The 25,164-nt window shown below is 52.2% G+C and overlaps 2 protein-coding genes and 2 long non-coding RNA genes across 5 annotated transcripts; 2 read left to right on the top strand and 2 right to left on the bottom strand.

The window, feature by feature from the left end:
* Positions 1-13,431: 13,431 nt before the first annotated feature.
* LOC123443553 lies at positions 13,432-18,446 on the bottom strand. Its single transcript, XR_006630718.1, has 2 exons — positions 18,358-18,446; positions 13,432-13,927 (listed from the first exon to the last, which is right to left on the bottom strand). It is a non-coding gene; the product is annotated as an uncharacterized LOC123443553 (long non-coding RNA).
* Positions 15,591-18,100, top strand: LOC123443530 (glutenin, high molecular weight subunit DY10-like). Of its 2 annotated transcripts, none has more exons than XM_045119936.1 (2): positions 15,591-17,294; positions 17,325-18,100. In XM_045119936.1, exons 1-2 carry the CDS (start codon positions 15,665-15,667, stop codon positions 17,936-17,938), a joined length of 2,244 nt encoding a protein of 747 aa, XP_044975871.1. In that variant the 5' UTR covers positions 15,591-15,664; the 3' UTR covers positions 17,939-18,100. The 2 variants fall into 2 exon arrangements, with proteins under 2 accessions (XP_044975871.1, XP_044975881.1); XM_045119946.1 differs by having other exon boundaries at positions 15,591-16,279; positions 16,451-18,100.
* A 14-nt stretch (positions 18,447-18,460) lies between the features above and the next one.
* LOC123443539 (probable serine/threonine-protein kinase PBL7) lies at positions 18,461-21,018 on the top strand. The gene is made up of 5 exons (XM_045119959.1): positions 18,461-19,047; positions 19,369-19,550; positions 19,668-19,857; positions 19,967-20,358; positions 20,513-21,018. Exons 1-5 carry the CDS (start codon positions 18,465-18,467, stop codon positions 20,825-20,827), a joined length of 1,662 nt encoding a protein of 553 aa, XP_044975894.1. The 5' UTR covers positions 18,461-18,464; the 3' UTR covers positions 20,828-21,018.
* On the bottom strand, positions 19,095-21,940 carry LOC123443549. The gene is made up of 2 exons (XR_006630712.1): positions 21,616-21,940; positions 19,095-19,285 (listed from the first exon to the last, which is right to left on the bottom strand). It is a non-coding gene; the product is annotated as an uncharacterized LOC123443549 (long non-coding RNA).
* Between the last annotated feature and the right edge of the window lie 3,224 nt (positions 21,941-25,164).

Consider the following 25,164-nt stretch of genomic DNA (forward strand, 5'->3'; position numbering starts at 1 on the left):
CCTCCGTTTCTGTGTATAGGGTGACCCGAGGTGAGTCGAACTCGACATCCGTGGGGATAATAGCCTCAGACCCATATACCAGAAAGAATGGAGTGAAGCCGGTCGACCGGTTGGGCGTGGTGCGGAGGCTCCATAGCACAGCCGGCAGTTCTTCAATCCAGCAGCCGGCTGACCTGACCAGTGGTGCCACCAGCCTTGGCTTGATGCCGGCTAGGATGAGGCCGTTGGCCCTCTCTGCTTGGCCGTTTGACTGAGGGTGTGCCACTGAGGCCAAGTCGAGCCTGATGCCTACCTTGGAACAGTAAAGCGCCAGGGCGCCCTTGGCGAAGTTGGTGCCATTGTCGGTGATGATGTTGTGGGAAACGCCATATCGGACAGAGATGTCTGTGATGAACCTGACAGCAGTGGGGCCGTCAAGCTTCTTGAGAGGTCTGGCTTCGATCCACTTGGTGAACTTGTCGACGGCTACCAACAGATGTGTCGTCCCTCCGCGAACCGTCTTGAAGGGCCCAACCATGTCCAGCCCCCAGACGGCGAATGGCCATGATAAGGGAATGGTTTTGAGTGCCGAAGGCGGCATGTGGCTTTGTGCGCTGAAGCGTTGGCAGCCTTCGCATTTGTCCACCAGATCCACGGCCTCCTCGAGGGCCGTGGGCCAATAGAATCCATGGCAGAATGCTTTGGCCACCAGGGTTCTGGAGGCCGCGTGATGCCCACGCTCCCCCTTGTGGATGTCTCTAAGGATCTCCTGCCCTTTTCTGATTCGACGCAGCGCTGGAACACGCCGGTCGTGCTGCGTCGCACACCAGTTCGCGATTGATGATGGCGTAGGCGGCGGACCTGCGCTGGATCTATCTCGCCTCCGCCTTGTTCTGAGGAAGTTCGCTGCGAAGAAGGAAGGCCAGAATGGCTTGAGCCCATGACGGAGCCGACACAAGGGTCGCCTCTGCTTCGTCTTGACTGTTGGAGGCTTCTGCAGCCCCCGAGCTGGATGGTGTCTCTGGTGTTATTACTGCAGCCGGCTCACCGTCTACCTCCATGACGTCCACCCACTGGGAGGATTCGGGCCCGGACAGAGCCAGGGTTGTTGTTGTAGCTGGTGCCGCTATTGGAGTTGGTTGGACCGATGGAGCCGGTATAGGATCCGCAGCCGGCGTAGTTGGTGGAGCCGACGGCGCTTGCACCGTGGATTCAGTCGATGCCGCATTTGGAGCCGGTGCCGCCTGCACAGCCGGCGTGGGGTCTGCAGCCGGCATAACTGGCGGAGCCGGCGGCGCTTGTGAGTCGGACGGTACGAAGATTGATGCCGACTCGGGAGATGGCTTGATAGACGGCTTATGGAGTTGCTCGAGGGAGACGCCGACTGGAATGGCCTGTCTTGTGGAGCCGATTTTTGCTAGTGTATCGGCCGCCTCATTTTCCGCCCTGGGAACGTGGTGGAACTCACAACCCTCGAAGGGGCCGCTGAGCTGCTGGATGAGGAAGCGGTAACTCGCCATGTTGGCGTCCCTGGCGTCCCATTCGCCAGAGACCTGCTACACCACCAAGTCTGAATCGCCGAAGCATATGAGCCGCCGGATGCCGATCTCCTTGGCAAGCCGGAGGCCATGAGCAGTGCTTCGTACTCGGCGACGTTGTTGGAGGCGGCGAAATGGATCTGGAGAGCGTACTTGAGCTGGTCCCCTTTCGGAGACATCAAGATGATGCCGGCTCCCAGCCCTGTCCGCATCTTCGAGCCGTCGAAGTGCATCCGCCAATGCGTGGAGTCCGGAGGCGGTGGCTCGAACTTGGTCTCGGCCCAGTCGACTAGGAAGTCGGCCACCACCTGTGATTTGATGGCGGTGCGAGGCTCTTACCGAATATCATGGTCCGCCATGGCGATGGACCATTTGGCAATTCTGCCCGTGGCATCACGGTTACCCATGATCTCTGAAAGCGGAGCAGTGCTCACCACAGTGATGGCATGCTCTTGGAAGTATTGCTTCAATTTCTTTGCAGCAAGGTAAACACCATAACACATTTTCTGACAATGAGGGTAGTTCTGCTTAGAGGCGGACAAGACCTCGCTAAGGTAGTAGACAGGGCGCTGCACTGGCAGGGCCTTGCCTTCCTCTTTACGTTGAACTATCAACACTACGCTGACCACGCGAGTGGTCGCCGCGATGTATATGAGTATGGGTTCCCTTTCAGATGGGGCTGCCAAGATTGGCAGACTCGAGATTACCCGCTTGAGGTCGCAGAAGGCTTCGTCCGCCTGGTCGTTCCACTCGAACTTTGTCATCTTCTTCATGAGCTCGTAGAGTGGAAGGGCCTTCTCGCCAAGCCGGCTGACGAACCGGCTGAGGGATGCCAAGCAGCCGGCGAACTTCTCAGGGCGGACACGAAGAACCCCAAGAGTTTGCCGCCTGGGACCCCGAAGACGCACTTCTCAGGGTTGAGCCGGATCTTGTACTCGCGCAGATTGGCGAACGTCTCCCGCAGGTCGTCGAGAAGGCTGAAGTGCTGCTTCGTCTTGACGACGATGTCATCCACATAGACGTGGATGTTTCTGCCAATCTGTGGCAGTAGGCACTGTTGCATGCAGCGTTGGAATGTCGCACCTGCGTTCTTTAGACCGAACGTCATGGTGGTGTAGCAGTAGGCCCCGAAGGGCGTGATGAAGGAGGTCTTCAGGCGATCAGCTGGATCCAGCTTGATTTGATGGTAACCTGAATAAGCATCCAAAAATGACAGCAGTTCGCAGCCTGCAGCGGAGTCGATCACTTGATCTATCCTAGGCAACGCGAAAGGGTCTTTCGGACAGGCCTTATTCAGGCTAGTGTAGTCGATGCACATTCGCCAGGTATTGTTCTTCTTCAGCACCAGGACTGGGTTAGCCAGCCAGTCCGGGTGGAAAACCTCCATGATGAAGCTGGTTGCGAGGAGCCGGGTGATTTCTTCTCCGATCGTGCGCCGCTTCCCCTCGGCAAAGCGGCGCATGGGTTGTTTCACCGGCTTCGCATCCGGTCGCACGTGAAGTTTGTGTTCGGCGTACTTCCTCGGAACACCCGGCATGTCCTTGGGGGACCACGCAAAGATGTCCCGATTCTCACAGAGGAAGTCGACGAGCTCGCCTTCCTATTTGGGGCTGAGGCCAGCCCCGATGGTGACACACTGCTTCGGGTTGGCGGGGTCGAGTGGGACCTGCTTGGTCTCTTTAGCCGGCTTGAAAGAGCCCTCGCCGGCCAATTGGGACGGAGAAGGAATCGCCGGCTGCTCGGTAGCCTGGGCCACGAGCCGGTCGATCTGCCGCTTCTCCTCGGCAATCACCAAAGCGTCGGCGAGGCGGCTGCTATCTTGGGCACACTCGAGCGACTTCTTGTAGTCGCCAACAACAGTGATGATGCCCTTGGGACCCGGCATCTTCATCTTTAGGTAGGCGTAATGCGGAATAGCCATGAACTTGGCCAGAGCCGGTCTTCCCAGCAGCGCGTGATACGAGCTACTGAGGTCCACTACCTCGAACCATATGGACTCTCGGCGGAAGTGGGCCTTGTCGCCGAAGAGGACGTCCAGTTGGATCTTGCCGATGGGCGAGCAAGACTGTCCGGGCACGATGCCATGGAAGACAGTGTTGGTTGGCAGGACGTCCGTCTCCTTGAGCCCGAGCTTAAGGAGGGTGTCAAGGTAGAGGATGTTGATGCTGTTGCCGCCATCGACCAGCACCCGGGAGAATCGGCAGGTGAGCCTTTTGGAGGCGAAGGTGGGGTTGAGGACGAGCGCGTATGATCCCGGGTTGGGCATCACCGCAGGATGGTCCACCCGGCTCCACGTGATTGGTTTGTCAGACCAATGCATGTACTGGGGAACCGGGGGGACGGTGGCATTTACCTCACGCCGTCTTTGGCGCAGGCTGTGCTTGTCGTTGCCCTTGCTGGTGAAGACGACGAACGCTCCGTCTTGATGAGGATAGTCGTCTGGGTGAGGGCCGTCATCGCAAGGCGGCGGTGGCGGAAGCGGAGCGTGGTTGGGAGCCGGTGCACGGGGCGCCGCCTGCGCACCCGGAGGTGCCGGCAGGCCATCCCCTTGCGACAGTCGGCGCGTGACGCTGCACTGTCGAAGGGTATGGGTAGATGGCATCGCCCCAGAATGTATCTTGTAGGGGGCGTCGAGCAGCTGCTCGAGGGACTGCATGGGCAGCCAGTTGGGGTTGCTCTGGTTGGGACGCTTTCATGCAGGGCCGGCTTGAGAAGCCGACGCCTCGCCCTCCACATTGGCCACCAGCTTGCTGTTGGAGCAGGGATCCATCTGATCCGCCTTGCGCTTGTAGTTGTTCTGACCGCCTCGGTTGTCCCCAGCCGGCTTGGGAGTAGCCGACGTAGGCACAACCTTGTCCGATGAGGTCACTTTGATGCGCATTGCGGAGTCGGCCATGGCGTACTTGTCCGCCTTGGCCATGAGCACCGCCAAAGAGGTGGGCTCGGCGCACATGAGCTTGTGCTTGAGAAGGGTGCCGTCTCGGCATCCGTCAATGAAGTACTGGATGGCTTGTACCTCATGCACCCCCTCGCAGGAGTTGCGGAGCTCAGTCCACCGGGTGACGTAGTCGCGAAGGGGTTCGTCGACCTTCTGGACGCACATGGCCAGCTCGCGGGGCCGGCCAGGGCGCTTGTAGGTGCCGATGAAGTTGCGGACGAACGCATCCTCAAAGTCCACCCAGGAGTTGACACTGCCGGCCGGGAGGCTGTTAAGCCAAGTCCGGGCCGAGCCGGCCAACATGAGTGGCACATAGCGAACCGCTACACGCTTGTTGCCCCTGGCGATGCCTACGGCCGTGGTGTAATCAATCAGCCAGTCTTCTGGCTTGGCCGTGCTGTTGTATTTCGGCGTATCCCGAGGTAGGGTGAAACCTCGGGGGAACGGCTCCCCTCGGATCCGGGGGCCGAAGCATGCCGGACCGATGGGTCTGTCTTCCTCTAGGAGGGCGGACTGGGCCAGGACGATGACACGCCGGCGGGCGTCCCGCTCATCCTGGGTGGCGTGGACGCCATCCCTGGTGGCGAAGGGGAGGCGCCTCGTGAACCAGAGACGTGAGTTCCTCGTGGGGGAGGAACCTCACACTCTGAATCGCCCTCGTCGCCTCCGCGATGCAAGCCCGAAGTGTGCTCGCTCTGGCGTTGAGAGCGCCGGTCTTGGCTTCCCTCGCCCCTCTGGCCGGAAGGGCGATGCGAGGAAGATCCTTCTGCGTGGTGCTAACCGCTAGGGTTGCGGCGTGCCCCCGAGTTCGGTCCCGGGGACTCCGATTGAGCCTGACCGGGGTCAAGCCGAGCGTGTTGTTGGTTGGCGGCGTCAAGGAGATCCTTGACACGCTTCTCCTGGAAGGCGCGCTCCTCGCCTTCCAGACTTGCCATCTCCTCCATGGCTGCCTGCGCCGCCCGCATGTTGGCCGCAGGAGTCTCGTAGGTGGGCAGATCGCCGCCTAGAACCTCGGCGATGAACCGACCGCGGTTGCGGACCGATCCAAGCCGGCTAGGGGCCTCGGAAATCGGAGTGAGACCGTATGCGGAGTTATACTCGTGTTGCGTAGCCTCCAACCGACGTTTCGCCGAAGCCACGACGATGCCCTCCTCCAAGATACGCTTGCGAGCCTCCTCCAGCGAGGCCCGAGCGTCTGTAGGGTCGGCGGAAGTGGTGACCGGTGTCTTCAGGCCGGCGATGGCGTCCCGAAGAGTATCAGCGGTGGTCGCAGCGGGCTCGCCATCGCCTGCGGAGGCCTTGCCGGGAGCCGTGCTGGTGCCAGCGCCGATAACCATCACCTCCACGATGTTGGAGACGGCAGCAACGTGGTATGGGGTGAAGAACCCCACCGACGGCGGAGGGCCGTCGAAGATGAGGACGTTACTGGGATAAACGTCGTGGGCAGGCATCTCAGTGATAGAAAGCCTGCTGAAGCTGGCGCAGAGCGCCTCAACGTTGAAGTCCTCGCCGAAGTAGCACGGGCCGTCGTTGAGTCGAAGGTCGCTGAAGAGAACGTTGAGGTTCTCCAAAGCAGCGACGACGACGGTAGGGAGCGCCTCGTCATCAGAATCTTCGTCTGAATCCGCATGGCGGACGGGGACGTCGATCATCATGGGTGTCGCCTCGTCAAAAGCGGGCTCCACGGGCATGCAAACTGATCCGGACACGATGCATCCGGTGGTGTAGGTGCGGGGCCCCGCCCAGCGCGTAAAGCCAGCCGATGCCGCGATCGGCCCCACGGTGGGCGCCAAATGTCGGTGAATACTCACAACATATGCCATAGGTAGGCTAAAGTCGGTGAGAACCGAAGGGACAAAGGTGGGCGCTGGGAACGAGGTTGGTACACGCATGGGACGCACGATGTACCCAGGTTCAGGGCTCTCCGTAGAGATAATACCCCTAATCCTGCCAGAGTTTTGATGTATAGGAACAGAGTACAATGTCGCTCCTGGAGCTGTGTTGGGAGGAGGAAGAGGGAAGCAGCCGGCTCGTCTCTACCTCTCTCTCTGTGGTTGGTGAATGTGTTGGGTTGAATGACTGGTGAATGATCGGTCCCCTTGCATGGGGGGCGACCGGGGGGTTTTATAGACGAACCCGCCGGCCTACAATATGGATAAAGGGTACAAGCGTGGGACCCGGCTGGCTGCTTCGCCCGCTGGCCAGGGGCCCACGAGGGTCTTGTCTTGTCGATGAGGGGCCCGCCGGCTGCATGGTCTCGATTGCCTGTGGGACCCGCCGGCTGGCCAATGAGGCTCTCGCGTAAGGTTGACGCTGAGCGCGCGCTGTACGTCAAGCGTCGCCCCGCGAGATTCTTCATGGGCAGGTAGTACGACCGCCTCCACTGTTCCCCACGCCGAGTGCAGTAATGGAGTGGGAGTGTGACGGTCCGACACTATGCTAGGTGATGGATCAGAGCCGGGGTAGGTCAGCGGCGTGGCCGCCGACGCTCGTACCTGCTGGACGCCCTGATCCTGTACCTTTGCTGACGCGTAGCTACCTTTAATCGTGAGGTCTCTTCCTGACCTACGATCTGATGTGACTTGTGATCCTCAGCCGGCTAGCCTGCTTGGCGAGCCGGCTTAAGTGTGGCCGCCTCCTCCCCAGTCCGGCTGGCGGGACCAGACCGGCTCTGAAGGGGAGGCTGCCAGGATTCTAGCCGGCAGGGGTTGCCTGGCCGGCCAAAAAGGTGGTCGCCTCGTCCTCTAGCCGGCAGGTGATGCCTAGCCAGCCAGAAGACTTGGGCTTTGGGAATCTTCATACGTTCATGTCCATTGGGCCGGAAATGAAGGAATAGGCTTGATGAGCCTACCCCGGGGTTATCCCCCCGACACCCTGCGGGTTCGAGAACTATGTAGACATGACCTGAGACACTCCTCGGCCAATATCCAATAGCGGGACCTGGATGTCCATATTGGATCCTACATATTCTACGAAGATCTTATCGGTTGAACCTCTGTGTCAAGGATTCATATATGTTAGAGTTATAATATAAGTCATGTACCCTTTTGTACTTATCCCAATATATAAGGGGTTTCCTGCATATAGTCCACCACCTGTACATGTATATATACCGGCCTATGGCCTTATGGGAATACAAGTTGCATATTCCTAACATGGTATTAGAGCTAGGTCAATTTTTTTGCATGCTGCAACTCGTGCGATTGATCCGTCTTTCCTTCCCGATCGAAGTCGCCGACCTCGATCTCCTGCTCCTCGATCTCTTCCCGTCCCGGTCTACGTAGAAGGCTCTGCCTGGTCTCGATCTCTCCCGCCGGCCTGGTCTCGATCTCCTCTCCCGCCAGGCCTGGATCGCGTCTCAGCTCGAAGTCGGTTGCTGCTGCTGTTGTGGATCGCGTCCCCGTTGATCCGCCAGCCGCCGCCGCCTCCACTGCCAGCCGCCTCCAGCCCCGATTGGATCTGCCGCCGCCGCTGCCAACCACCGCCAGCCCCGATTGGATCTGCCTCCAACAGCTTCACACCAGATCGAGGCGCTCTGCACGTCGCTGTACTCCAGGGCGTGCTGTTTTGCACTCCTGATCGGATCTGGTTTTCCCTGTTCGTTGACCTCAAAAAAAAAAAAAAAAAAAAATGGTCTACACCAACACGCAACGTTGCCGTCCCTTGCTTCCCGTGACTCCTGACAGCTGTGCTGGTAGTTCTTTTGTTGCTCCTGCGAGCTATACATATGGTGATTGTCGCTCTACACCGACTCCTCTCGCGACTTTCATCGGTGCATGTCGCTCTTCCCCGACACCTCTCGCGACTTTCACCGGTTGTCATGGTGCATTTGACTCCATGGACTGCTCTTCGTCCACGCGTCTTCCCTTGGCACTTGGTGCTTGTCTGCACACGACCTCGTCTTCTTCACCGGTCTTTGCCGACGATACTGGACATGCTAGACCGCCATATTTAGCGGCTTCCACAGGTGGTGGTGGTTGCTTCTCTCCTCGTGCCATTACGACGCCTACTTCAGATGTGTACTTCACCGAGGACGAGATTGCGTGACTTCGCGCCCTGCTCCTTGCCTTCGACTCTCCGTTGTCGGGTGTGTCTACATTGACATCTTCAGTTCCGCCCCTGACTGAGCAGGAGATTGGACGATTTCAATGTCTGCTAGCTCCATCTGTTGTTTCTTCATCGACGGGTTCTGTTGGTTCTGCTACGGACTCTTCTGGCATTGTGAGACCACCTTCTACACACGCAGGTACATCTCAGTGGGTTCTTGATACTGGAGCATCTTTCATATGACTCTTGATTCATCCACTCTGTCATCTACTCGACCTCTTGATTCTTCTGTTCATATTCTTACTGCTGATGGTACTTCTTTCCTGTTACTGGTCGAGGCACTCTTAGCACTTCATCTTTTCATGTTCCCGATGTTGCTCATGTTCCTCAGCTTACCATGAAGCTCCTTTCTGGTGGCCAGATTGTTGACTCTGATTGTCGGGTCATTCTTGACTTTGACTCATGTTCAGTTCTGGATCGACACACTGGTGCTCTTCTTGGTGCTGGCCCCCGACGCCGTGACTCTCAGGGTCTCTGGGAGCTTGACTGGCTTCACCTTCCATCCGCTACCACCGCAGCCAGTCTCTCCTCCTCTGTTGCCTTGTCTACCAGCTCTTTTCAAGAGTGGCATCATCGTCTGGGTCGTTTATGTGGCTCTCGTCTCTCATCCTTAGTTCGACGTGGTCTTCTTGGATCCGTCTCCGGTGGTGTGTCTTTAGACTGTTAGGGCTGCCGGCTTGGTAAACATGTTCAGTTACCTTATCCTCATAGCGAGACTATGTCTCAGCGTCCTTTTGACCTTGTTCGCTCGGATGTTTGGGGTCCAGCTCCCTTTTCCTCGAAGGGAGGCTGTCGCTACTATATTATCTTTATAGATGATTTCTATCGATACACGTGGATCTATTTCATGTCTTCTTGTAGTGAGGTATTATCTATCTATAAGCGTTTTGCTCCCATGGTTCACACTCAGTTCTCTACGCCTATTCGTGTGTTCCGTGCTGACTCTGCTGGAGAGTATATCTCCAAGATGTTGCGTGGATTTCTCGCTGAGCAGGGTACACTTGCTCAGTTCTCTTGTCCTGGTGCTCATGCTCAGAATGGTGTGGCTGAGCGCGAGCATCGTCACCTTCTTAAGACGGCTCGTGCGATGATGATTGCTGCCTATCTCCCGCCTCATTTCTGGGTTGAGGCCGTCTCCACCTCCACCTATCTCATCAATCTACAACCTTCTGCTGCTCTACAGGGTGGTGTTCCTTTTGAGCGTCTCTTTGATCGTTCTCCCGATTATTCGATGCTTCGCCTGTTTGGTTGTGTTTGCTATGTTCTTCTTGCCCCTCGCGAATGCACCAAACTGACCGCTCAGTCTGTTGAGTGTGTCTTCTTAGGCTACAGTGTTGAGCATAAGGGCTATCGTTGTTGGGATCCTATCGGTCGTCGGATGCGTATCTCTCGGGATGTGACTTTTGACGAGTCTCGTCCCTTCTACCCACGCCCATCTTCCTCGACCTTTTCAGTGGAGGATATCTCTTTCCTCACTTTTCCTGATACACCTCTCACCCCCATCGAGTCTTTGCCTATTCGTTCCGCTCCCTCTGCTTCTCCACCTCCTGTCGATTTGCTACCACCATCTCCCACGGTTTCCTCTCCTGGCATGTCACTGGATTCTGCACCTTCATCTCCGGTGACTTCTACGTCTTCACCCCTCGATTCTACCTTGGCGATCCCCCCTTGCATTGTTCCATCTTTTCCTCAGTGTTACACTCATCGTTCACGTCATGTGGATGCCTCTATGGATGTGCCGTCATCCTCATCTCAGCCTCCCTATGCCTTGCGTTCTCGCCCTCGTCCGCATGTTGATCGCCTTGGATTTCGCACCGTTGGTGCTGCTGTTCTTGAGCCGACTTCCTATCATCAAGTTGTTGTTCATCCTGAATGGCAGTTTGCGATGGCAGAGCAGATTGCTGCTCTTGAACGCACTGGTACGTGGGATCTTGTTTCACTTCCTCCCGGAGTCCGTCCCATCACTTGTAAGTGGGTCTACAAGGTTAAGACTCGCTCCGATGGTTCTCTTGAGCGTCACAAAGCTCGTCTTGTGGCTCGTGGTTTTCAGCAGGAGCATGGTCGTGATTATGACGAGACTTTTGCTCCTGTGGACCATATGACAATTGTTCGTACACTTCTTGTCGTGGCCTCTGCACGCCACTGGTCTATATCTCAGCTTGATGATAAGAATGCCTTTTCTTAATGGTGAGCTGCGTGAGGAGGTGTACATGCAGCCACCACCTGGGTATTTTGTTCCTGATGGCATGGTATGTCGTCTTTGTCGCTCTCTCTATGGCCTTAAGCAAGCCCCTCGCGCCTGGTTTGAGCGTTTTGCCTCTGTGGTGACTGCTGCTGGTTTTTCAGCGAGTGCTCATGATCCAGCATTGTTTATTCACCTTTCTCCTCGTGGTCGGACTCTTCTTCTTCTCTATGTTGATGACATGATCATCACTGGGGATGACCCCGAGTATATTGCCTTTGTAAAGGCCCGTCTTAATGAGCAGTTTCTTATGTCTGATCTTGGACCTCTTCGCTACTTTCTTGGGATAAAGTCTCTTCTACCCCTGATGGCTTTTTTATATCCCAGGAAAAGTATATCCAGGATCTTCTTGCTCGTGCTGCTCTTACTGACGAGCGCATTGTTGAGACTCCTATGGAGCTCAATGTTCACCTCCGTGCTACTGATGGTGATCCCCTGCCTAACCCGACGCGTTATCGTCATCTTGTTGGCAGTCTTGTCTATCTAGCTGTCACTCGTCCGGATATCTCTTATCCGGTTCATATTCTGAGTCAGTTCGTCTCCGCTCCCACATCGGTTCACTATAGTCATCTCCTTCGTGTTCTCCGATATCTTCGAGGCACGATCTCTCACCGTCTATTCTTTCCTCGCTCCAGTTCTTTATAGCTTCAGGCCTATTCGGATGCTACGTGGGCTAGTGATCCTTCAGATCGCCGTTCACTTTCTGCTTATTGTGTTTTTCTTGATGGTTCTCTCACTGCCTGGAAGACGAAGAAACAAATTGCAGTTTCCCGTTCAAGTGCAGAGGCTGAGTTGCGAGCGATGGCTCTTTTGACGGCAGAGGTGACTTGGTTACGATGGTTACTACAGGATTTTGGTGTTTCTGTCACTACACCGACTCTGCTCTTATCTGATAGTACATGTGCTATTAGCATTGCGCACGATCCTGTGAAAGATGAGCTCACCAAGCATATTGGTGTTGATGCTTTCTATGTGCGCGCTGGTGTGCAGGATCAGGTCATTACTCTTCAGTATGTGCCTTCCGAGTTACAGTTGGCAGATTTCCTGACGAAGGCCCAAATTAGAGCACAACATGGCTTTTATCTCTCTAAACTCGGTGTTGTTCATCCACCATGAGTTTGAGGGGGTGTTAGAGTTATAATATAAGTCATGTACCCTTTTGTATTTATCCCAATATATAAGGGGTTTCCTGCATATAGTCCACCACCTGTACATGTATATATACCGGCCTATGGCCTCATGGGAATACAAGTTGCATATTCCTAACAATATAATCCCGTATAACATTCCCTTTGTCCTTCGATATGTTACTTGCCCAAGATTTGATCGTCGGTATCTCTATACCTATTTCAATCTCGTTACCGGCAAGTCTCTTTACTCGTTCTGTAATACAAGATCCCGTGACTAACACTTGAGTCACATTGCTTGCAAGGCTTATATGTGATGTTGTATTACCGAGTGGGCCTCGAGATACCTCTCCGTCACACGAAGTGATAAATTCCAGTCTTGATCCATGCTAACTCAACGGACACCTTCGTATATACCTGTAGAACACCTTTATAGTCACCCAGTAACGTTGTGACGTTTGATACACATAAGGTATTCCTCCGGTGTCAGTGAGCTACATGATCTCATGGTCATAGGAATGAATACTTGACACGCAGAAAACAATAGCAACAAAATGACATGATCACATGCTACGTTCATAGTTTGGGTCTTGTCCATCACATGATTCTCCTAATGATATGATCCAGTTATCAAGTGACAACACTTGCATATGGTCAGAAAACCTTAACCGTCCTTGATCAACTGGATAGCCAACTAGAGGCTTACTAGGGACATAGTTTTGTCTATATATCCACACATGTATCTATGCTTTCATTCAATACAATTATAGCATGGATAATAAACGATTATCTTGAAACAGGAAATATAATAATAACTATTTTATCATTGCCTCTAGGGCATATTTCCAACACGCGCCTCCGGCACCGCCGCAGTCACCGACCGGACAAGGCAGCAGGGCATACCAGGCCACCCCTGGCCCAGTCGGGCCTGGAACGGGCCCGCTAAGCCCTGTCGGCCATGCTGCAGCGCGCTGGCAACGGCGCCGCCAGCACCCAGCCGCTCGTCACCGCTCCCCGACTCCCGGAAGTTCCGCCGCAGACCCGCTCCGCCGTTGGCCCGCCCAGGCCCAGATCTGGGTCGGGAGGCCACCCTCAGATCGCGCCGCAACGTCCCCCCGCAGCCAACAACGACGTCGCCGCCCAGCCGTCTGCCCACGACGCGCCAGGGAGCCCCGCCGTCACCTAGGAGCACCCCTTGGTGCAGCTCTGCCCTGCGTCGGAGAGCCACCGGGAGGGGAAGGGCAAACCCGGGGCCAGGCTGGCCGCGGGTGCTAGCGACGGCGACGGAGAGGAGAGGGAGAGGGTGGTGCTCGAGGAAGGGGGAGGTTGGCCGCGGTCGGTCGCCCGCGGGAGAGGAGAGGGGGGACACAGTTCTAACGATACACAATGTGCTAGTGTTTATGATCTAACATATATTGCGAAAGTCAGGACTTGAACTTAAGATCTTAGCTCTGATACCATGTTAAGCTTCATGCACTAGCCAACGCAACCAAAAGTCCGAACTGATGAAAAGGACTAGTACAATTCACATATATTGTAACATTTATTACATAAACTGGACTTGTTTTGGAAGTGGAGATTTCCCCTATTATGTGGAAACCAAACTATTTAACATGGATTTTCTTTGAAACTAATCGACCTTTGCCACAGAAAGAAGGTGTTGCCTTACAAACCGAATCAAATTCATGGATTTACAACGACCTGGGTTGTGACTCCATAGATAAAAATAGAAAATTTCTCTCTTCAAGACCATTGAAAAAGGGTCTAAAAATTGTATCAGCTTTTGGTATGGTCTATCTAATTAAAAGATGGATTGATGTTGTGTGTCATACCGAACTGATATTGTGAGCCATAGCATGGATTTTATTACCTGAAAGTCCAACCACATGACATGCCACAAAAACATGAAATGAGCTTTTGGAAAGACGATTTATCACTTTACCTAGTTTGTGCTTCCACTAGTCGGCAGTCGACACGCTTAGAAACTTCTGGGTGCCTGCAGATTTGCAAAAGCAATGACTAACAGATACATATATTGCAAAAAAAACAGAGGATAATCACTTTTATTAGATGAAATAAACAGATCAATTTACATAAGCCTCACTTCTCCAAACAGTATTCAGGACCATGATAAAACCGATTACGTAGCTCTGTTTTGGAAGATCCAAATCCTCAAGTTGAGTTTCATTAATTGGAATCGATTGTATGCTAAACACGATGAACAAATGGTGGGTTACGTGGCATAGCATACAACTATTCCCCTATTATTCTGCATGCATGATCTGAATCGGACTCCTTCCTAGTTCCTAGTTGGCTCTGCTTTGAACTTTCATCCACATCTCTTTGAGTTATTATTAACAGACGCAAGAAACATTTTTTTGCGCTAAGCCAAGGTGAGGCAAGGTCGCATTGGAGGACTGATGGACTGGCTTCGATGGATTATGATATACTCGGTTTTGCCTGTTTGACTGTTACGTTTTTCTAATTTTGTGGTTAGGAATTTTTCGCCGCAGAGTATAGAATAACTAAGCTCAACACAAACAATTTAGCAAGCACATTAAACTGGGATCGTAGGAGCGCACCTGGATTTTGTTGGTTGATGGTGGATGAAATGGGTGAATTTAATAACTGATATAGTGTCAGTGCAACGGAAGCCCATTTTTCATACAAGTTATTAATATTGTCAACATTTGTCAACAAACAAATGTTTAACTCAGGTTTGCAATTATGAAGCCGCAATTATAAGAAGGGGATATTATGATGGCGTGAGCAAGTGATAAGGCCAAGGGGAGAAGAAGTGCAGCATCTACGCAGCCCAGTGAAAGATAGTGAAAATACAGAGAGGCAGGGACGGGGGAGCAACACATGGAAATCATAGAAGAACAAAAGAGTTTAAACATAGGAGGCAGATATAATGGACAGCTAAATCTGCATTATCTCATTTGGGAAATGAAAAAAAAAATCCTATTCTTGTGTAAATCAAAACTATTTGCCGCGAATTTTCTTCGAAGATCCTGTGTTAATTTTAGACACGGCTGACCAAAGGTTTTCAATTAGTTGAGTTTTGTCACGGAAAGGTGTTTCCATACATCCAAAAATTCTAAAAACTTTTGATACGGCGCGTTCGTAGCATAGATAGATGTTGTGAGTCACTGGATAGATATTGTGAGTCATATCGTGGATTTGTGTTGCCTGCAAATCCAACTACATGACAAGCAACAAATGAGCTTTTGGAAAGATGATTTCTCAATTTACCAGTTCCATGCAAGCTACCTTCCACTACTCGACATGCTTAAAAGCTTCGAGTGCCCGCCGATTTGCCAGCAATGGCTAACAGACACATATTCTGCCAAAACCCCAGAACAATAATCACTTCTCGTAGATGAAGAGAACAGACCAAGATACAAACGTCCACGCTTCAGCAAACAGTACCCCAGAACTAGGATTAAGCCGATTACGCGGCTTTAGCAGACCGTCCAAAAAAACTGTTTTGCAAAGCTCCAATTCCTCCTTGCTTATCCAATTTCTTTTGTGTTGGCAAACTGCACTTTTCCAACCGATTTTATTCTTCCCGTGTTTCTTCTTAGGCTAACTAACACAGCCGTGCACATAGCCATGGTCCGGAACCTTCACCTCGTCCCTATAAAAGCCCAGCCAATCTCCACAATCTCATCATCACCGAGAACACCGAGAACCACAAAACTAGAGATCAATTCATTGACAGTCCACCGAGATGGCTAAGCGGCTGGTCCTCTTTGTGGCGGTAATCGTCGCCCTCGTGGCTCTCACCACCGCTGAACGTGAGATCAATGGGAACAACATTTTCCTTGATAGCCGCTCTAGGCAGCTACAGTGTGAGCGCGAGCTCCAGGAGAGCTCGCTCGAGGCGTGCCGGCGGGTCGTGGACCAACAGCTGGTTGGCCAGCTGCCATGGAGCACGGGGCTCCAGATGCAGTGCTGCCAGCAGCTTCGGGACGTCAGCCCCGAGTGCCGCCCCGTCGCCCTCAGCCAGGTCGTGAGGCAATACGAGCAGCAAACCGAGGTGCCATCCAAGGGAGGATCCTTCTACCCGGGCGGGACCGCACCGCCGCTGCAGCAAGGAGGATGGTGGGGAACCTCTGTAAAATGGTACTACCCAGACCAAACTTCTTCGCAACAGTCATGGCAAGGGCAACAAGGGTACCACCAAAGCGTAACTTCTTCCCAGCAGCCAGGACAAGGGCAGCAAGGGTCCTACCCAGGTTCAACTTTCCCGCAGCAGCCAGGACAAGGACAACAACCAGGACAGAGGCAGCCATGGTCCTATCCAAGTGCAACTTTCCCACAACAGCCAGGGCAAGGGCAAGGGCAACAAGGGTACTACCCAGGCGCAACTTCCCTGCTGCAGCCAGGACAAGGGCAACAAGGGCCCTACCAGAGTGCAACTTCTCCACAGCAGCCAGGACAAGGACAGGGACAACAAGAGCCCTATCCAATTGCAACTTCCCCGCATCAGCCAGGACAATGGCAACAACCAGGACAAGGGCAACAAGGGTACTACCCAAGTGTAACTTCTCCACAACAGTCGGGACAAGGGCAACAAGGGTACCCAAGTACAACTTCTCCACAACAATCGGGGCAAGGGCAACAGCTGGGACAAGGGCAACAACCAGGACAAGGGCAACAAGGGTACCCAAGTGCAACTTTTCCACAACAGCCAGGACAATGGCAACAAGGGTCCTACCCAAGTACAACTTCTCCGCAGCAGTCAGGACAAGGGCAACAAGGGTACAACCCAAGTGGAACTTCTACGCAGCAGCCGGGACAAGTGCAACAGTTGGGACAAGGGCAACAAGGGTACTACCCAATTGCAACTTCTCCGCAGCAGCCAGGACAAGGGCAACAGCTAGGACAAGGGCAACAACCAGGACATGGGCAACAGCTAGTGCAAGGGCAACAACAAGGACAAGGGCAACAAGGACACTACCCAAGTATGACTTCTCCGCACCAAACAGGACAAGGGCAAAAAGGATACTACCCAAGTGCAATTTCTCCGCAGCAGTCAGGACAAGGACAACAAGGATACCAGCCTAGTGGAGCTTCTTCACAGGGGTCGGTGCAAGGGGCGTGCCAGCACAGCACATCTTCTCCGCAGCAGCAAGCACAAGGGTGCCAAGCTTCTTCACCAAAGCAAGGGCTAGGGTCGTTGTACTACCCGAGTGGAGCTTATACACAACAGAAACCAGGGCAAGGGTACAACCCAGGTGGAACTTCTCCGCTGCACCAGCAAGGGGGAGGGTTCGGCGGCGGGTTAACGACGGAGCAACCGCAGGGAGGAAAGCAGCCATTCCATTGCCAGCAAACCACTGTCTCCCCTCACCAGGGTCAGCAAACCACTGTCTCCCCTCATCAGGGTCAGCAAACCACTGTCTCCCCTCATCAGGGTCAGCAAACCACGGTCTCCCCTCACCAGGGTCAGCAAACCACCGTCTCCCCTCACCAGGGTCAGCAAACCACCGTCTCCCCTCATCAGGGTCAGCAAACCACTGTCTCCCCTCATCCGGGTCAGCAAACCACTGTCTCCCCTCATCAGGGTCAGCAAACCACTGTCTCCCCTCATCCGGGTCAGCAAACCACTGTCTCCCCTCATCAGGGTCAGCAAACCACTGTCTCCCCTCATCAGGGTCAGCAAACCACTGTCTCCCCTCATCAGGGTCAGCAAACCACCGTCTCCCCTCATCAGGGTCAGCAAACCACCGTCTCCCCTCATCAGGGTCAGCAAACCACCGTCTCCCCTCATCAGGGTCAGCAGCCCGGCGAGCAGCCTTGCGGTTTCCCTGGCCAGCAAACCACCGTGTCTCTGCACCATGGTCAGCAGTCCAACGAGTTGTACTACGGCAGCCCATACCATGTTAGCGTGGAGCAGCCGTCGGCCAGCCTAAAGGTAGCAAAGGCGCAGCAGCTCGCGGCGCAGCTGCCGGCAATGTGTCGGCTGGAGGGCGGCGGCGGCCTGTTGGCCAGCCAGTAGTAGAACTCTGGCAGCTCGCATGGTGCTTGGGCATGCATGCACCTTAGTTATACAATAAACGTGACGTGTGCTTGCAGTTTTTCATGTAACTAGGGTAAAACCCAACAATAATGCAAAACGGAAAGCTTCTCCATCCAAAAAAAGAACAAAACTGGTGCTATATATAGTATGCGCTACATGTCTCAGCTCATTGTCAGCCACTGAATGCGAACAGACGCCTATATTTTGCATGCGAAAAGGAGGGCGTGGCAATATCCCTAGCTAAAAATGACAACAATTAGAAGGAAAAAAGAACAGTCCAAAAATGGCTACTTGGCTTCAGACCTATCATCATCCAAGCAAGCCTCCAAGGGAAAAGGAAACCGCCGCATCCTTCGGGTGAGAGAGACTAGGGATAGAGAGAAAAATTGTGCGCTCACCTGTGCCTCCTGCCGCTCCTTCTTACCGCCGGTGAAAATTCTAATCCGGTGATCGTAATGATCGGCACGAGAGTACTAGCCCACTCTCGCGTCGATCCAGCAATTCGATGGGGTGTTGCTGCTCGTGGGCGCGTGGTCTTCGCGGCAATTCGATGGGGTGCTGCTGCTCGTGGGCGCGTGGTCTTCGCTGCAGTTCGATGGGGTGCTGCTGCTCGTGGGTGCGTGGTCTTCGCTGCAGTTCGATGGGGTGCTGCTGCTCGTGGGTGCGTGGTCTTCGCGCCGTGAGATGCAGCAGCATGCGCATCTTGAGCTGCGCGTGCTGCTGTTCATGGATCCGCGGTGTCTGCGGCAGGACGAAGAGGGAGGCTGGGCAAGAGACATCGACGTCGGAGACAAAGAAAACAAAGAGGAAATGGGGGCGCGGTTTTTGTGGCATGGCGTCACATGAAGTGGAGGAGCCGTTGACATCAGAGACAAAGAAAACAAAGAGGAAATGGGGGCGCGGTTTTTGTGGCATGGCGTCACATGAAGCTGAGGAGCCGTTAACATCAGAGACAAAGAAGAAGCGGAAGAATGTGGCAGCGAGCTCCGAGCCAGACAAGAAAAGGTGGTTCAAGAACAAGATTTGGAAAAAGAAAAAGGCCAAGAACGAACAGTTGGCCACCCTTGTGAAAGAGATTTCACTCGCAAGTAATGCCTTCCATCATCTCATTATCCATCTTTGCAGCGAAACTAAATTCAGCAATGCATGTCAATATCAATTTATCAATGAATATTTGCCCAACACAGACATATGAAGAGCATTCAGGTACTTACTTAAGAAATCTGGCGGTGAGATTTTTTTTTGTTCAAACACATAGTAACAACAAATTAGTAATGTTCACGGAAGTTGTCTGTGCATTGCCCTCTTCTTGGACCTACTTTCACCCTGAAATTTGTAATCCTGGATTAGAAATTCATGTTTCTGCGATTAACTAAGCATTTTTGACTGAGCGGAAATATTAAATGCAGATAGTCCCAAGGCCAGGGCTGCGGCAGGGGAAATACTACGGATCGGCAACCACAACATTCCTAGCAGAGTGTTTACGCACAGTCAGCTGTCAGACGCGACCAATTCTTTCAGCCAGGAGAATCTCCTGGGAGAAGGTGGCTTTGGGAGGGTGTACAGAGGATACATTCCGGAGACCATGGAAGTAATAAGCATTCCTTCTCCCAGCTTCCTATTCTATGTTTCATTAAGTTGGCACCTCAAGATGCTATGCCACATACAGCAGCAACACGTTTCTGATGTAAATTATGTGCATACGTAGGTCATAGCGGTTAAGCAGCTGGACAAGGATGGGTTGCAAGGGAACCGTGAGTTCCTTGTCGAGGTGCTGATGCTGAGCCTCCTTCATCACCCAAACCTTGTCACCTTGCTTGGGTACTGCACCGAATGTGACCAAAAGATTCTAGTGTACGAGTATATGCCACTCGGTTCTTTGCAAGATCATCTCCTAGGTAGTAATACAGAACCACAATGCTGTGGTCCTCAAACATATTCCATGGAATCGAAAGATCAGAAATTATGATCTTGTATTGACGGTGATTTGGTAATTGAATTCTGCAGATCTCACTCCAAAATCTCAGCCGCTGTCCTGGCATACACGGATGAAGATTGCAGTTGATGCTGCCAGAGGCCTCGAGTACTTGCATGAGGTGGCCAATCCGCCGGTGGTATACCGCGATCTCAAGGCATCAAATATTCTCTTGGACGGGAACTTCAGTGCAAAGTTGGCAGATTTTGGACTTGCAAAGCTTGGTCCAGTCGGCGACAAAACTCATGTCACCACAAGGGTGATGGGCACGTACGGGTACTGCGCTCCCGAGTACGCCATGAGTGGCAAGTTAACAAAGATGTCAGACATATATTGCTTTGGTGTAGTTCTCTTGGAGCTCATCACCGGGAGGCGAGCAATTGACACCACGAAACCGACTCGCGAGCAAATTCTTGTCCACTGGGTAAGATTTACATCTACTTTATCAAGAAATATTATAGCCTTAAATTTTTAACTTAGTAGTCATATTGGATTGTAATAATCAAATAAAATAGCTCATACTTCAGATATAAAGATTGCCCATGCGGTTTGGGATTAAGATGTTGCTATATCTGCAGGCAGCACCACTCTTCAAGGATAAGAAGAAGTTTACCAAGATGGCTGATCCACTGCTTGACAGCAAGTACCCCCTGAAAGGTCTATACCAGGCACTTGCAATTTCATCAATGTGCCTACAAGAAGAAGCAATCAGTCGTCCACTAATCAGTGATGTGGTGACGGCCCTTACATTTCTTGCTGATCCAAACTATGACCCTCCAGATGACATTGAGCCTCTACCTATATCAGTTCCCAACTACGACAAAGGAATTAGCCTAAGAGAAGCTGAAATTAGCCTAAGCGGGTTTGAGGAAAAACAAGTAGAGGATAGCTAAAATGGCTTCTGAGACGAGCAGATGGTAAAACAAGCCAGCAAGGTTTGTAGGGATGCAGATGGAGGCGCCGCAGGCCTTGTATGGTATCTCTGTTTGTAATGTACAGCACATATAGGAAGGACGTAACATCATATGATGTTCTTGAATGAGATTGACTTAAGTTCTTTGATTAGGCATAACCAATTTTTCAGCAGATCCTGGTGCAAGAACTGAGCCAGTGGTTTGGCCAATTCACTAAATTGCGATCAGCGACATTCACTTTGACGGTTTTAGCTGCCTGAAGAAGACTAAAATTAAGATAGAGCCAGTGTGAAACGGTTGCACATCTGACATGGTAGAAATGAGATGAAACGATGTGTGCAACCACTACACTGCAGTCAGAATATACCAAACAATGCTAATTGTGGTACAGATTTCCCCCACTTATAGAAAAACTATTTGTAGTAACAACTCTATATATATATTCTTAAAAGGGTTGCTACCCCTGCACCAACCATTACACAGTTCCTAACATACTCCAAGTAATTAGCTACGTACGAGTCACTGCGAAACAGGCGTGCTTCTTCAGATGTATGGCCATTTTCTGTATTTAGAGACGAAACTAACCACGCAATTCGGATAAATCAGCGCGCACATCGCCGTCCGAAACAATAAGCTGTGACGAGCAATGCTCAGGAACTAATCCTGGCAATGCCTAATTCCAATGTCACTATGTCAGTTAAGCCCATATATACCTGAATTGTCGATACAGTTTACAGTACAGTAGAGCGGGAGAAATCTGAGCGCACCTGCTCGGCCCGCGAAGCAGCGAGGACGGAGATAAGCACGGGCGCTTCCGACGCCGGCGAGCGAGAATGAGCGGCGGCCGCGCACAGCCACGGCTGCCCACCTGACACACGACGGCGCGCCGGGAGGAAAATAATGGGTAGCGGAGCCGTTCCGTAGACTGGCGACGGGAACAGGGAAGGATACCTCGCTGAGCCTCAGCCTCTTGGGGGGGGGGGGGGGCGCCGGCGGGCGAGAAGCTGAGCCGGCCCTCCGCCCGGCGGGCGGGGTCGCCGACGAGGCCACGACCACGAACGCACGAACTGCGGGCAGGCCGCCGGAATGGCAGTTCGGTGGTTGGGCCAAAGAGACGGAAGCCCGCGCTTCGGAAGAAAAAACATCAGCGGGGTGCCGGAACAACAAAAGTTAAACCGACCCGGCCCATGAGCGACAGATATTTGTGCTGCTGCTTCTGCCTTTATTTTCGAAACTCACCAGTTAGCGAGCGCTCTTTCGAAAGATTCGCAGCGAGCACTTCTACATGCAGCCACTTGGCGTGTTTTTAGCCGCCGTCACATATCGCGCTCTGAGCGTTTCCTCGGGATTTCATTTTTTTTATTTTTCTGCACGTTTTTTCGGCTTTTTAGATTATTATTATTTTCAATTTTTTTGATACTTTGGTTTTTCACCGGTCTTTCTTATTTCTTTGACGAAATTTTTTTAAACACAAATTGCAAAAAATGTGTTTTTTGTTTTTTCGCAATAGGCATGGTTTTGCTTTCGTAAGAGGTATGATTTTGCCTTTGCGAAAGACGTGCCTCTCAAAAACGAAAAAAGTGTTTTTTAGAGATAAGGTTTTGCTTCCGCTAAAGGCACGGCTTTGCTTTCGCGAGAGGCACGATTTTGAATTTGTGAGAGGCACGGTCGAGCCTCTCAGAAAGAGAGAAAATAACGCAATTTCTGTTTTTTTTTCATGAGAGGCATGGTTTTATTTCTGCAAGAGGCACCGTTTTACCTTCGTGAGAGACACACCCGTGCCTCTTGAAAAGGGAAAATAACGGTTTTTTTTCATAAGAGACATTGTTTTGTTTCATGAAAGGCACGATTTTGTCTTTATGAGAGGCACGGATCGGAAAGAAAAAGAACGCGTTTTTTGGAAGAAAAAAAAACTATCACGAGAGGAACGGTTTTTTGGTCCAATTTTCTTCATGGAATTTTTTTTTATCAAAATCTATCTACATGGTATTTAATTTTAAAGATCTCAATACAAGAAATTCAACGATGAAAACGGCTCAAGATTTGGATGCACGATTTAGGAGGTAAAACGTTTTAAAATATGAAATATAAAAAAAAATCAGGTTGTGACAAATGACACGCATGCAGTACACCACTTTATCGCAATCTAGAAAGATGGAAGTGGTCTTTAAAAGGAGCCCTTAATTAATGATTTTGCTTTTTTTTCCTGCTACATATTTTTCTCGCGCACCGTCGTCGGCAGAGAAAGACAGACTTTATCGAGAAAAAATGAAAGAGAGAGCGAAAAATAGAGACGGAAAACTACGTGGCAGCTGCACAACGAAGGACGTTTCACCGCAGCTGTGGCCGAAGCTGGAGCGCAGAGCAAGCGCAGAGGTCGCCCTCGCGTCGCGGCGTGGTGGAAGCCATGACAACAGCAGCTGCATTCCTGTCTCCGTTACATTTTTCCTCTGGTATACTCCCTCCGTTTCAAAATAACTGTTTTAAACTTAAATACAATTTTATACTGAAATTAATATAAAGTTAAGACAGTTATTTTGAGACGGAGGAAGTATAAAATATCTCCGATGCCTTTCGATATTTTCAGTTGGATGGAACGGCCCGAGGTTTCGAGCCACGGCCTGAAATATCTCCTGCATTTTTTGAGTAGGCACGAAATATCCAGCTTCCAGGAGAGCCGCGTGCATAGGATTCTATGAGCACGACGTGTTCCCTCGTGTCCTTGCAGCGCCCATTAAACCGTGCTGCAGCCGGAGTAAATTAGATGGTTAATGCGGCTAATTACGCACTTCACGTGCTGGTTCATGCGTCGCGCGCGCAACCACCGGCCGGCCTCTGCACAATGAATAGTCCTTGGGAACCAGTGCAGTGGTGGTCAATGCCGTGCTTAATTGGAGGCCGGTTCAGTTTGCTCCTCTCGTGTGATGGCATGGCATGGCATGCCACCCACTGACTGACCTGGTAAGCTGCTGGAGCACATGTCCACTAGCTCCATTTGATTTGATCCTGGTAGTTTATTAGTGGATGCGATCGGTACTCTAATCCACCTAATCTAGCTATCGGATTAAGAGAGATGCCGGAGGAGATTACTTTGCTGGTCGACATGCCTTGCAACTTGCAGTTAGACTTAGAGTGGTGAAATTTACATGGTTATTGGTAGTGGTGGTACTTTTTTCTCGAAAAGAAGGAAAATGTGATGAGTACTATATATCCACCTAATCTATTGAAAAGATGTTGAAGAAGATTATTATATATATATATATTTTTTGAAATGAATTTGACATTTTAATTGATTAAGAAGAAGAGAATTACATGATTAATTGGCGAAAACCCGGCTAAAACCGATACAATACACAACGCATATGACATGGGCACCACCGGTCAACCTCGCCACTGACATGAGACCCGAAGCTGCAAAGAAGAAAAACATCCATTGCGAAGTCCCAAGCGTCATCATTGTCACCGGTTGCCTCGAACGAGCGACTCCGACTTCACCATCGAGCTCCAACTTCAAAGCCATCCCGCAAACAGTTGCAAAGAAACCACGACAACACATGCCACCGGATGACCACACGCCCGAGTAGCCGACAGCTCCAACCTTGACGACGAGTATCACAAGGGAAATATGCAAGACTTGCGCCGACCGTGCCCTTCGCAAACGACCACCGAGCACACGTCATCGTCACTGCCTGGGCTCGCTCCACCACAGCTCTGACTTCAAGCAACCAAGGAACCCACGAAAGACCACCTCGGACACGCCGAAAAGAACCGACTATCAAAGTCCATGCTGCGACCCGAGCTCCTCGCAACGCCATCATCATTGCCAAACACTAACTAGCGCCCCACCTCAACAAACCATGCGTCAAAGATGCCACCAACGGCGGCGAAGATGCCGCAATACGCTAGTCTCCCAGTCGTAGCCGGCTCCGAGGCGATGCCCCCAAGAAAGAAAAAGACGCAATGACACCACCATCGCCCGATCCACGGGATCTGAGGTTTTCCTCAAGATCTCGGGTCGTGGGGAGGAGCAACACACCTTCACGATGACGCTTTCAAGAAAGATAACGGCACCCGTGGGCGTCGCCATTGCCGGCTCCGATGAAGACCGGAGCAAAGATTTCTCCTAGAGCTTCGTCGAACACCCGCAGCCACCAATCGCCGCCCACCAACCACCGGTTGTCGAGGCTTATCTCACTCTCACCATGGGATCCCACGATCCACCATGACTAGACGCACCGCCCCCTGGCTGAAGCCACCGCCACCAAATCCGGGGGCGTCGCCCCGGCAACCGTAGACCTCCAGAGCATGCCCGACGC

The sequence above is a fragment of the Hordeum vulgare genome, chromosome 1H (assembly GCF_904849725.1).
Source record: "Hordeum vulgare subsp. vulgare chromosome 1H, MorexV3_pseudomolecules_assembly, whole genome shotgun sequence".
In the NCBI taxonomy this organism is placed as follows: domain Eukaryota; kingdom Viridiplantae; phylum Streptophyta; class Magnoliopsida; order Poales; family Poaceae; genus Hordeum; species Hordeum vulgare.